We start from the raw sequence: 13984 nt of genomic DNA on the forward strand, positions 1-13984 counted from the left end.
CAAGACTATCCTCCTGACTCAGCCTAATTCTTGTACCCATTTTCCAGATGCCGTCTTCCCCCCTCTATTCCCTCGTCTCCTTCTATCAGCAATGCCTTTTCCTTCCAAAATATTTCACTGGGTCCAACAACTCAGCATGGAAAACGTGTTTGAATCTTTCCCATCTTAAAACACACACACACACACACACACAAACGCAAAGCAAAATTTAAAAACAATGCTTCAGCTCTTTATCTTCTCCTGACTAGAGCCCAGTCTCCTTTCCAACTCTTAGCATCTAGGCAGAGAAAATTGCAGTTCCTCTCTCTATCCTCCCGATTAGATGGATAAAGGTCTACTAAGTATCCTCATGGGAGTTTCACAGCACCCCTGACATAGTGTGTCTAAAAGCAAATTTATAACCATGCCCACCCCCATCACAAGTCTTCTCCCTTCTCTGCCTTCTTTATGTTGATAGCCGACCCCATCCTCCACCCTTTCAAGTAAGTAACTGGCCTCCACCCTTCATTTCTCCTTTATCTCACTTTCCCCAATATTCCCGCCCAGGTGAAATCTTCCCGTCCATTTGCCCCTTACCTCTCTCTCCAAGCTGCTGCCTCTCTCCATCCTGCCTGCTACAGCCACTCTCCAGCCACCTCCCCCCCCTCCGGTGTCTCCCAGCCTCTGTAATACTCTCCTGGCCATCAGAGTTGGTCAGGAGAGGCTGGCTCCATCCGTCCTTTATTTAAAATTCCTCTCCAGCCCATTGCTTGGTGATCAAGTCCAGGCTTCCTGCCATGGCCTAAGAGGCCCTTGTTTTAATCAGGCTCCTGCCTCTCTTCCCTGGCCCATCCTATGTACCACTCCCTACTCACTGCCCCCCAGCCACGCTGCATTGCTCCTAGCTGCCCCTTCCACCTGCTGCCACCCCCACCCCAGTGTGAACTCCCTCAGGCTTCACCACTTCTGTAGAGCTTTTCAGCTCCCTGATCCTCCTACTCCTCAGCCTGGTGGCCCCCCTGCTCTTCATTTGGCTTCCCACAATACCCATTCAATAGCACTGTGATGGAACTTGTCAACCATGCAGAAACTGTAATTGTCAGTCTCTTCCACCACAGGCAGAGCTCCCAGGCAGTGGGGAAACTGAGCCTTCATCTCTGACCTCCCACTGCCCAGCACAATGTCTGACACGAAGCAGGACTTCAATATACCTGGGTCATGTGAATAAAAGTTTTGGATGTCACTATTTCACCCTCTTGGGTTGGTAGGCTTCAAGTCCTCCTAGTATTGCTCAATCCCTTAAGCTTTCTTTTTCCCCAAAGACCTCTGTCCTCTTTTTAGTTTTAACACTTTAATTATTACACTGGAGAGTGCTGATATCAAGGTCAAAGTCCATAGGATTATAGCCCAGGTGTTTATAATTACAACATCCCTTGCAAATGGCCCCCCATAGGTAGGTACCATGCCACCAAAACCATGTTTCCCTAAAGTGCACCCCTAGATCTATGGCTTTGTGGTCACACAAGGTGATTAAAAGGCGACCGGAAGACCACAGGTCTGTACTACGTCTATCCTATGATGACTGTCATCCAACATTTTAAATGTGTGGTAATGCAAGCAATGGTCTCAGGCTTCTAAATCTTGGCGAGAAAGAACGGATTTGGAAGTCCCAGGAAATCAAATGAGGTAACACATCGGCAGCTCCTCAGGGCCTCTCTCCCGGTAATCTGGCTCAGAGCCGGTCCCTGGCTTTGGCCTGGGGGCAGGCTAAGGGCCGCAGAGTGGCTACATTTACCTCTTTAATGTGTAGAAAGTCCTTGGCGTCGAAGGAGATGGCTGTGCTTGGGACAGGCACATCCTCGTCCAGGGCACCACAGTAGCTCACGTTCGTCTTCACAGCAAAGGCTACAGGCTTGGACTGGGCCCAGAGTCGAGGCATTAGGGTGGAGGGAGGAAGACAGAGGAGGGTTTTTCATACTGACATGTAGTGTTATAATAAGATAACTGGTAGTACCAGGCGGGGGGGAAGTCACTCTCCAAAGGGTGACCTCAAACAGGTTTCATGTCCTCAGGTAGCACTGAGACACCTGCAGACTAGACACTGAAAAGGACTGCGGTGCTTTCCAACACCCCACACAAGAACTGTGCCTTGAAGGACTGAGAATGAATGCAAAGGTGGGAGGGGCTGCCTGCTTTGCCCTCTAGTCATAAAACTTGTTTGTTATTTTAAATGATAACAGACAATCCCACCCTCCTGATACAGGAAATGTGTGCTGGGTCTTAAATAAAAAGATTATTGTGGTGGTGTGGGTGGTGAGCTGGATCTGAAACCTGCGGGATCCCATTCAATAGAATACCTTATCTTGCCTGGGAAAAAAAGGCCTGCCAGGGGTAGACAGGAAGGGCAGAGCGGCTCACACATCACCTACTCCCTACCTAACAGAAGTTGGTTCTGAAACTCTTTTTGGACCAAATGTTCCTGGGCGGGTGCAGCCTGGCCAAGGTTCAGCAAACCACCAGCCTACGCTAATGGTACTGAACTGACTTTTGTGTGACCACAATGGCCCAAAAACAGACTCTGAAAGAAAACTAGAAAAAAAATTAGCCACAAGTGAGTACACAGGGTTCGTGCAGTCCCAGGCTGATTTGTCATGGGCTCATTTATTCATGCTGTGAACATGGCTGGGGAGCAACATTTGAGACAGGACCCAAGTTCGAGTCCCACTGATGACTCTTCGCAGGCACTGCCCCAAACCCCCTTCTGCCCCCCTAACACAGGCATGGCAGGTGTTGGAGCAAAAGAAGATACCTGCTTCATTCTCCTCTTTTAAAAATTTGCTGTCATGCATAAGATTTCATTGGTCAAAAGGAGTCTGTGCTAAAAAATAAAGAAGTAGTTGAAAAGACACAGAATGGGAGAGCTCTAGTGACCCTTCTCACTCTGGCATTCAAAAAGGCAATTTGTCGCCTCCTGCAGCTGCAGGGACTACTGGGGGCTCTCTCCCTGTGGAGTGTCTGGAGGTCTGTTTTGGCAACGCCCTTATTGCTCCTCTTTGCCGCAATGCCAGTACTGGTTCAAAGTTCTGAACTTCATGCTGAACTTGAGGTGGGAGACTGAAACCAAGAGTGAAGAGCAGAGAGGACAACAGGGAGACCCACAGAACAATAGTGCCAGTGTGGCCTGCGGTGAAGGCTAATGTTATGGAAGAGGTGGAGCGAGCTCGAACCTTAGGAGGCTCCTATCAACACTGGGTGTGGCCAGCTTGATATTGGTGACAACTGCTAGGTTGGAAGATGACCAAAAAACTCAACCCCAAACCAAACACAAAAGGGTAAGGTGTCAGTGTCTTGGGTAATGGCCCCCTGGGGATGTCAATAAACCTCTCTCAGGGGTGAATGGATCCGAAAGCCTTGCAATCTGGTCCCTTCTCAGGATGATTACAAAGTGATCTTTTTTTTGGTTTTTTGGTCAGAGAAATCTGAGGCAGGGAAGAGAGCTGATTGACATTCCACTTTGGAACCAAACAGGGGTAAGAAAGTCACCTTTGCTCTCTCGAGCTGGATAGCCGCTTGCTGCTCTCTCTCCTGCCGAATCGCTTCCCTGTCTTCTTCCAAAGAGACATCGGAGTCGGACGGCCTGCTCGTGTAGGAATCCGCTGAACCCTGGAAAGGGAAACCCAGAGTGGTTAACCCAGGCGAGGAGAAGCTTCCTAAAACTGTCTCACTCATAACACCATCCAGAAGCTGGTTCTGTTCATTTGCATGGATTTTGATGCATACACTCTGTGCCTGCTTGTGGATACAAATTTAGATGGCGGAACACAGTTAAGCATCTGAATAACTCCGAAGGTAGCAAGGCTGTGAAGAAAATATTTTGACTAGATTAAGTACTAGGAAGTAAACTGCAATGAAAATTATGTGATATTCAGCCCAAATTCCTCTTGTTTTCTGCTATCTTATATTAAGCTCACATTCATTTGTGAAACTGAAGTTTAATTCCATTCTCTTGTATATATATACCTCTAAAGAAGAAAGAGAGTCAGCCTATTACAAGAGCTAAATCCTATCTGTATCTTGGGTTGCAGATGACTTACTTGCCTAGGTTTTCAACAGAGCCAAGAAGAATCTTACATTAGTAAAATGATTTTCCAGTTCCAATGTCAACACCACTGAACTCTCTCACTAACAAAACTTCAATCATTGTCCTACAGTGGCCATACTTGGTCACTATGGCCACTAAGCCATGCATCTTGAGGATGAAAACAAGGATGTCCTCAGTTGAAGCCCACATCTAGAAAGGCTATTTGGACGACACTGAAGCCCAGCCCGAGTGACGTGGCCAAGGTACTGAGGGCGCCCAGCACCGCTGGCCGCTCGGGACGTGGAAAGAGATGAAATCTGCAGCAGCCAGTCAGAAAGTGACTTCCTGCCTCACGTCCCGGACGTTGGCCTTCCTGTTGCTGAAGGAACATCCTTACAATTTCCTTAGCTGGCATTACAAGTTGATATTTGCATAGATGATGACATTTACACGGCAGAGGTATTAATAGAGTTGGTGTATTTGGCATATTTCATAAATGATGCACAGATTATGAAAAGCATAGACCTATCCATATAGTTAAAATTTGCTATTCAAAGTGGAAAAACAATTCTAAGAATGGTAGACTGCTGAAATGGGCCCTTTGAAAGTTTTTCTAAACTTAGAAATATCAAGGTTTGTTTGTTTATACATCATTTCTGAATTTGCTGCCTGTAAGGACAGCTTTGCCTCTCAGCAGGGGGTGTTATTCTGGCTGGGGTGTGTTTTCCCACCATTAAAAAAAGAAAAAAAAATAGTCCCAACACAGATTATCCTGGCAGCCTAGAACAGTAACTCTTGGTCAGAGGTTTTATGAGAGTGCCCGTAGAACCCTGGGTCTGAATCCTGCCTCTACAACCTAATTTTGAAACTTTATGCAAGTTACTTAGGTCACTCCAGACTCAGTCTCCAATCTGTACAATGGGGACATTGACTACATCAAAGGATTAAATGGGATAAAATACAACGAACAGCTAATATTTATTAATCCCCCGCTATTACATCAGCACGGGGCTAGATTCTTTGCATACCTTATACCACAGAACCCTGACTGCAGCGTGGAAGCTGGGATTCAAACTCGGGCCGTCCAACCTTAGAGCCAGCTGTTCCAAACCCTACACGGAGCTGCACTGGATATGAAAATATTTACTCCGGGACCTGGCCCATAGTAGGCACGGTAGCCACTCTTGTCCCCTTCCCAGTGCTGATATCTCTACACTGATTTAAAAAAAAAGAAATCGCAGAGTCTAATCATGTATCAACTCCCTCATAACAATTATGCACAACAGCCCATCTTGAAATGTATCCATTTTTTTCTTATAGTATTTGCTGAAAACACTGTTTCCCCCCATTTTTCTTTGGATATAATTGATGGATAACATTGTGTACCTGTTGATTTGACACACTAACACATTGCAAAATGATACGCTCTATGTTTAACAACTGCAGTGTGTCTAAATCCAGGCGCTGTATGCAGTGCTCGTGGAAGTGCCCTGTACAGAGACGTGCATCTGTTAACCAAATCCTTCTGTGCAAATCTACTGGGGACAAGCCTGGACCTATGAAATGAATAAATACACAGTGACAGTTTTATAGGTGCATTCATTGCTTTCAAAAGCACTACCTCGAAATCCTTTAGAATAGAGTTCTCTCAGAACATCTTTTGTCCAAACTTATATATATATATATATATAAATCACATTAATATATATAAATTTGTACACACATGTATGTATATGAGACCAGTTCTGAGCTAGTCCCAGGTGACACTTTGGTGAGGTACAATGAGTGCAGCAGCCCAGTGGCTGCGCGAAAGTGTCTGGACCATAAAGGGATTATGATGCAGGCGGTCAGGAAGGAGGCACTTGCCTTGTTTTGGAAACATGTGCTGGGGAAGGTTAACGGCTACAGTTCTCCGGAAAGCAGGCTGCCCACTGAAGCAGTGAGTCAAACAGCTAAAATACACAACCTACTGTTGACACTAGGAGATGGCTAATTTCCTGAAACTACCTTAATGACATTTCAAATCCTGGCATTCAACCATCTCCGAGAGGACAAGAAGTGATTCAAGGACTCTTGCAAATAAACTTTATCTTGAAATGTGAACAAAATTGTAAGAATTTCAAAATTACTTAATTACCTCTACTATTGCCAAATACGTAAAAGCAAAAGCTTCTGGTGACTTCCCTGTTTCTAAGAATGTTGGTAGAGGGAAAAATAAAGCACCATGATATCCATTTTCATAATTACAGTGTTAGATCGTCACTGCATTTACTGTGTTTTCCTGTTTTTCCGGTGACATCTACATTTCTTCGAGTATGGGAATCACTGCCGCTGCCACTCACGATCTGAGAGAACGCAGAGAGCCAACCCAAAAGCCCACATTTGGCCTGTGGACGTGTTCTGCTGGCTTGGCACAGAACTGGTTTCTTGTTTTTATTTTTTTATTTTGTTTTGTTTCAACTGGTTTAATGAGATCATAGACGTATTCCAGGAGAAAGGAAGAAAAAGAAAAAGAAAAGGCCCCAGGTTGTTATTACAAAGGCACAGAGAGAGCAACAGAGCCCCAGAGAGGCCCGTGGAGCTGCCCAGGCTGGGCTACAGGAAGGACGGGGAGGAGAGGGGCTACGCAGGCTTCATGAACTGGAGTGGAGGGTTGGAGGGGGGTTGCCCAGGCCGAGGTCTGGTTAACTGGTTATGACCAGGAACAGGGAAATGGCCAACAAGGAAATAATGTTGGATGCTAAGAAGATAGGCCTGAAGATGCAGAGATTACCAGCGTGAGCTGAGTGAGCCAGTCCTGGGCTGTCTGCACACGGGTAGAGAGGCTATTCCCTCAAAAGTTACTAAGCAGCCTCCATGGCAAGTCACATCCTGGAGTCTCCAATACCTTGGAACCAACCAAATCAGGAGGAAAATGGAAACAACGTAACATACATTACATACATACACACATACATAATTTTTAAAGCCGTAAACTAATGTATCCTAGTAAACGTCAAAATTAACACATATCTCTCCATTCACATGCGGCCCAGACTCTGCTTTTCCCTTTTATTTAACACTGAAAATAGATTCCAGCCTATTCCCTTCATGAATTGTCTTAATTATAAAGTTTTTAAAAAGTTGATAGAAACATGGGAAAATCATTTTGCTGCTGCCCTGGAAGACGGAAAGTGATCTCAAGTCAAACAGCGGAAGGGTTTCTTCTCACACCGAAAGGGCAGGGGCACACTGTGGGCTGCAGGGCAGCTCTGGGCTTTGCAGCCGGCAGTTCGGGCGTGACACTGCCAGTTCTGGCTGGCTGTGGGTCTTTGGCAACTTATTCTAACTTTAAGTCTCAATTTCCTCCTGTGCGAAATGAGAATAACAATATGAACCTTGTAGAGTTTCCCAGTGTTTGATTTGAGACAGAACATCATTTCTTTTACCATCATGAGGGAAATTAGGAAATGCCAGCAGTTAATCTTTGACTCACTAATTAAAGTTTTGGGCAGCTTTTCAACATTAAATTTTTGGTTGTCCTAGAATTTTAGGATTTATATCTTTTTTCCCTTAAATGGCTTTATTGAGGTATAATTTACATACCATAAAATTCACACATTTTCAATGATTTTTAATAACTTTACAAAACACAATTCACACCACAGTCTAATATTAGAATATTGTATCACCTCATGAGAAACCTTGTACCCACTTGTAGCCACTCTCCAATCCCACTGCTCAACCCAGGTATCCACTTACTTACCTTGTCCTTTTAAACTAAAATACACTTCCTCTTTTTATGAGTATTTTTAGAATTTAGATTTGTCATTAAATTTGAGCAGAAGGGAGGGTTTACATATATATATGTAGTTTCAAAATGCATAACTACTGGAACAGAACCTTGTTTTTGTTGGACTTTTGGGCCGCATGGTCAAACAGTCCGGGACTCTCACCTCCTAGCTCAGCTGAGCAATCACCAGCCACTGACCATCTGTTAGGTTCTGCGATGGTTGCTACGTGAGCAGAGGGCCGATTAACTTTTCTGAGACTCTTTCCTCATCCGCAAAACGGGAATGAAACCCTTCAGGGTTGCTTTGGAGAACTAGTAGACACCACAGGACAATGGTGTACAGTGTAATAATGACGCCTCTTAAACCACTGCTGTCCAAGGGAACTTTCTGCAGTGATGGGAAAGCTCCCTATGGGTGCCGTTCAATATGGCAGCCACTAGCCACACGGGGTGATAGAGTGCTAGCAATGTGACTAGTGAGACTGAATAACTGAATTGTTCATTTAATTTTTAAATGTGTAGAATTTCATTTCATGTTAACTAATTTAAATGTAAATACCTACAAGTAACTAGTGGCTGCCATATTGGGCTGTGCAGTAGTAGACACTCCAAATGTCAGTTTTGCTTCCAGAGCGGACAAGTGAATGTGAAGCTTGGTGTCAGTTTGGTATTCTGATGATTGCACTAAGTGGACTAGATAGCAGCCGAATGTCCACAGAAACCTGTCACTCCCAAAGGGTCTGAGCTTGTTTCTCTCCGCCGAGCTGGTGATGACTTGACAATGCACTTTTTCCACACGGCAGAAGGAGCAGATTTTCCGCAGGGTAGGCAGGTAAAGAGTCCAGTCACAAGGCTGCCCTAGGCAAAAACGTCTCTTAGGCAATATTTATTTTGACAGGCCAGTCCCTTGCTTTCTTGCTGATGCTTTTTTCTCCTTCACTCCCCTTCACCAAACTTGTCCAGAGCTCTTTGCCAGGGCACCCAGGCTAGCAGGGTCCAGGCTGTGTCTCCAAGTTCACAGGCTTGGGCAGTGTCCGGCACACAGGAGCATCACAGCTTGTTGAAAGACAGATAGCCTCATTCCCATCAAAATCTACGTACTGTTTGTTCCATGACTTTAAGTTCTTCTTTGATGGTTGGTTAAGTGACCAAGGTTTACGCTTCCTGGGTGTGATGTTAATTGTTAGCAATCCCAACCCTATAATATGAGATTTTTTTTTTAAGAATTATGGTTTTCAATGCCTTAATCCATAGCCCTGGATGATGAGCACATTCCCAGCATTTAGGCAGAACAGGGCACTTTGGAAATTATTCCTAAGAGACAACAATTTAACTTTACCCTAAGGTGTTTTGTACCGTTTAAGTAGGAGGTTTTCAAAAATGTTGGTTGAAGGAATAAGGCAAGCTCTGCAGCCCCCTTTTATTGGACAGAAGACCTAAAGTTCATCCTCAGGCACCAATTGAACTAAGCTTTGTTGTTAGGCTTCAAAGAACAGTCAAGGGCAGCAAAGGAGTATGTTCAGAAAAGGTCGTAAAGGGAGGGGGAAGAGAATGAATGCTTGCTCATCGCCTGCTTTTTGCCAATCACTCATTATCACATCAACCCTGTGAGGTGGGTTACGATTGTCCCCATTTTACAGATGAAGCATCTGAGGCTCAGGCAGGTAAGAACTTCTGTGTGCCACTATCCTGGCGCGTTCTACAGGGGCAGCAGTACAGCTAGAGTCTTTTAAAAAAATTCCTCTACAAAATCTGATACAAAAACATGAAAATGTCAAACATCTTACCTGCCTTCAGTAAAACAACATGACATTCTGCAATATTTTGTTAACATTGCTCAGACACCAGCATTTCACTAATTTGGAATGATGGGTTGAGGGAAAGAACTGGAACTCTGACATCATGGAAAGTGACTTGCAGACTACTTTTCGAAGGACCTGTTTTCAGCTCTGGATGGACGGCCCAGCTGGTGGGAGTATCATCCTGTGCACCAAAAGGTTGTGGGTTCAATTCCCAGGTGGGACGCATACAGAAAGCAACCCATTGGTGTTTCTCTCTCTCTCTCCCTCTTTCTCTTTCTCTAGAATTGATCAACATATCCTTGAGTGGAGATTTAAAAAAAATTACAAGACTTGTTCTGATTCTGACTCCAAATGGTATCTCCAGATTATCAAGGTTTTAGTTTGCAGATTTCTTTGAGCTTCTGCTTTAATGGTAAGATTTTACTCAGCCTTTTAGTTATTGGTAGGATATTCTAAGGTACCTTGGAGAGTTTTCTTTTTCTCTTAAGTGATAACTCCTCGAATGGTGTTTATACTACTTACATACAGGTTATTTTTCATAATCAAATAATAAATATGTAGAAAAATATAGTTTAAAACAGACTATGGGCTTATCTGCATTATGTCACTAGTGGAATCCAAATTAATGGGTTCCTTTATAACTGTTTTACAGGATTTATTTCAAGGGGAGTAGTCTTCATTTAGAAAACTTAGCCAACCTTACCTCTCTTGTTATGGTGACTAGGTTAGCAATTGCTGTAACGGCCTGATTTCAGACAGCTATTTCTTTCCAGCTGTATCTCCATTAATGGGTCTTTAAAGGAGACCCATTAAGGGAGTTACAATAACAGCAGAAGAATCTCAGTGGACCTCACAGTACAAAGAGGGAGGTGTCATTTGCATGGTGACAGACGTTTGCTAGAATTAGTGGGGGCGATCACATTGTAAGGTGATCACAATATAGTGACTGAACTTTTCACAGCCCCTAAATCACTACACCTAAAACTAATATAACTAATGAACACTGTATACCAACTATGCTTTTTAAAAAGAGAGAGGGAACGGCCCACACGGAGATGGAAGGGAAATCCGGATCAGCCATGGCCACTTAGGCCCCTGGGAAACAGAAGTGGAAATGGAGGCGACAGCGGGTTTGCAGTGACATCAGTGGTGATAGTGGTGACCGAGGGCAGATCCCTTTTCCACCCGGTTACTATAAGAACTGCCATTTCACAACACTGGGGGCGAACAGCACACAAAGATTACTTTATATAGATGCTACCTGGCAAAACTACTTTGACAATCAGTGCATCACATCGAACGAGTATGTAAGGAGGGCTACATCAACGAACACAATTAGCAATAAGTCAGAACCCTTCTGTGAGACTAAAGGCTAACAGCATTTTTGCATGTAGTAGGAACTTTATCCTCTTTGTAAGAATGGTGCGATCCTGGAGCTCACTCTCCTACCGGGAAAGGAAAAGTGACCACTTTCTGGGAGAAGGTGGCCTCAAGCACTCGAGCTTTGCTCTGCACGGGCCATAGAATAACATCACGGGACACTGAGCAGCCACCCAGGGAACCAGCGCTACCTGGCTGAAACTCAATGAGCGCTTCTGACCAATCCATGTGACACAGGTGAGTGCCTGGGCAGCCCTGGTTGGTGCCGTGTAAGCATCAGCCACAGAACAAGGTCTTCTTTCAAGGGTGGCAGCTCCGGCCGCACTGATTCTGGGCTCAGCAGGGATGTTAAAAAGGAAATGACAGTATGTGCTCAGGAAATCTTGAATGTGCTGCTGGTAGATGCAAGGCTGCCTAAAGATGAGGCAGCTAACAGTTTGTTGTAAATGTGAACTTTGATGACCTTCAGGAAAAGTAACTGACTGAGAAGTGCTCCCGTCTCACTCCCCCGGGCTGGCTTACAAAGTAGCCCACAAAACACTGCTTTTACGTTGTGGTCCTTTTTCCTGAGAGTCGTAGTGGAGATACGATAATAGTAAATATGTTTCTCCTAAATATAATTTCAAGCAATCGCTTTACCTTAAAAAAATAAAAAAAGACTTTTCCGTCTGGCATATAAAAGGAAGAGTTACATAGGTTGGTTTAAAAGAGAAAAAGAAAGTATGGAAAGGGCTTGAACTGCCCCTGTATCATTTCCGTAGCCTCAAAAGCTGATGAAACATCATCTTTAATTCTTTGGAAAAAAATTTTATTTAAAGTTTCTCATTGTGGGGATGCGTGTTGACAGCTCAGAGGGTCCAGGTGTCATCAAGAACAGAAACGCTTCCCCAGAGACAGCTGCAGAGATAATGGAAGCCTGAGTGGAGCATCTACTGCATCCCAGGCGGAGATAACATCTTACCAACTTTCACTGAGAACAAAGCTTTGCATCTTACACACACACAGAATGCTTGCTCTCTAGGTAAGAGCCATGCCTGCCCCTAGCTATCTCCAAAGAAGAAGGAATTCCCTGCAGCTTAATGTCACCAAACCTGTCTTCAGGCTGTTGTGTCCCTTACACATTCGCTATCCCTCCTCAGCTCTTTAGGGCCTTGATTCCAACTGCACAGGACCCAGCCCTCCCCATCAGCATAGACCACGGGTTTGTAGTTGGAATGGCCAGAGCCCACCCCCTGACCTGAGGCAGTGCGCTTTCCTCCCAGGTGGGTTCCAAAGTGGGAGGAGCTGAAACCGAGGCTTGTTTTTTGACTCCCTTTTAATAATTCTGTGTTAGAACTCACTAGGTTAGAGGAAAAGAACTTACTCTTAGGTCACCCTTTAACTGGAATAAAACAGTACTTTACAGACGTTATCTAATTTAGCCACCATAAAAACTTTAAGAAGCAGTGTTTGCTATCCACACTGAAGTAAACGAGGCTTAAAGACACAAATAATATGCTCAAATGTGAGTGAAATGTGGTGAACTCATATGACCTGAGTGACTCTAAAGCCCATGCTAACAGCTAATAACTTAGCCCAGAAGAGGTGCTGGCAAGGCAATTCTGGATGAGCAAATGACAAAGGCTGGAGGCATAAAGAAAGTAGTATCAACCTCTCTCCCTGATCCACCCCCGCCCCCCCAACACCATCTCTCTCCCTCTTTGCATTTAGTTTGAACTGACAATTATTGAGCATGCTGTATTCTCTCCAGTACACTCATTTGATTTCTCTCCAAAGCTCTTTTCAGACCTTACAGATAGGTCAAGCTGCATGCCCTAAGTCACCCAGCCACAAACTGATGAAGCCAAGATTTGTGTTTGTGGCAAGAGCATCTCCTGAATGATATCAAAGATTCTTAAAGATGTCTTCATAGTGCCAGAAATTAGGTCTTCAAGTACTTGGTGATGTACTTGAACTGACACGAAAATACATACAGTCAACTATTACTAAGGATGTGACTATCAAACTTGCAGATTTTTCTTCATTCCTTCAGGTCTATCCATCAGCTCATTAATCCTAAGTGGCCAGACAGGAAATCCACATCTGCTCTTTTTTTTGTTGTGGTGGTTGTTGTTAGAAAGTTTTGGACCAAACAAACAAAAAAGATATAAAATTATTGATTAGAATGTGTCTGGGAGAGATACTATGACTTATTCTAATCTTTATTTTTCATTAGGAAATATAAGGAGGAAGAATGATTAATCATTTGAGATCTGGAGCCAAATACTCAGTTCAGAGTTGGGCTTTGAAGCTAGAATGGCTAGGTTGCGATGCTAAGGCTGCCACTCACTAGATGTTTGCTTTTGGACAGGGCAATCTTTCTATGCTTGGTTTCTTTTCTGAAAAGGAGCATATTAACGTATGAAACTGCTATGAAGATTAGGTACTCAGGGCAAACAGTGTAAGCACTCAGCAGTGGAGTTACGCAGTATACTTAGCAAGTACACTTCACTTGATGGATTTATCCTGGCCCCTTGCTTCTTGGATGAGCCCAGTTTGCTGTTTTTAACCCCTCCCTTAAAAATGGATAGAATGTGGCCCTGATTGGTGTAGCTCAGTTGACTGGGCATCATCCCACAAAGCAAATGGTGGCTGGTTCAATTCCCTGACAGGGTACATACCTGGGTGGTGGGTTTGGTCACTGGTTTGAGCATGTACAAGAGGCAACTGATCTATGTTTCTCTCTCACATCGATGTTTCCCTCCTCCCTCCCCTCTCTCTAAGAATAAATAAATAAATAAATAAATAAATAAATAAATCTTTTGAAAATGGATAGGATGTAAACCTTGAATTAATCAAGGTGAAGAGGAATTAAAGGCTCTACTAAGAACTTTGATACGAACAGTTAAAGGTATTCGCTAAAATGAAATTTATAAATCAGATTGGCATTATTCCTTCATGCTGTTTCTGCCTGCAAGAGCTGTGTTTACT

The 13984-nt window shown here is 44.0% G+C and overlaps 1 protein-coding gene across 3 annotated transcripts in view; it reads right to left on the reverse strand.

Moving 5' to 3' along the window:
- CACNB4 (calcium voltage-gated channel auxiliary subunit beta 4) overlaps positions 1-13984 on the reverse strand; it is a 466152-nt gene that overhangs the window by 53345 nt on the left and 398823 nt on the right. For all 3 annotated transcript variants that reach the window (XM_053918676.1, XM_053918674.1, XM_053918675.1), the window contains 2 exons: positions 3523-3642; positions 1775-1897 (listed from right to left, as the gene is read on the reverse strand). In XM_053918676.1, coding sequence (XP_053774651.1) covers positions 1775-1897; positions 3523-3642 — 243 coding nt within the window. The remainder of the gene's footprint in view (positions 1-1774; positions 1898-3522; positions 3643-13984) is intronic.

This window comes from Desmodus rotundus, chromosome 2, assembly GCF_022682495.2.
Source record: "Desmodus rotundus isolate HL8 chromosome 2, HLdesRot8A.1, whole genome shotgun sequence".
Lineage (NCBI taxonomy): Eukaryota > Metazoa > Chordata > Mammalia > Chiroptera > Phyllostomidae > Desmodus > Desmodus rotundus.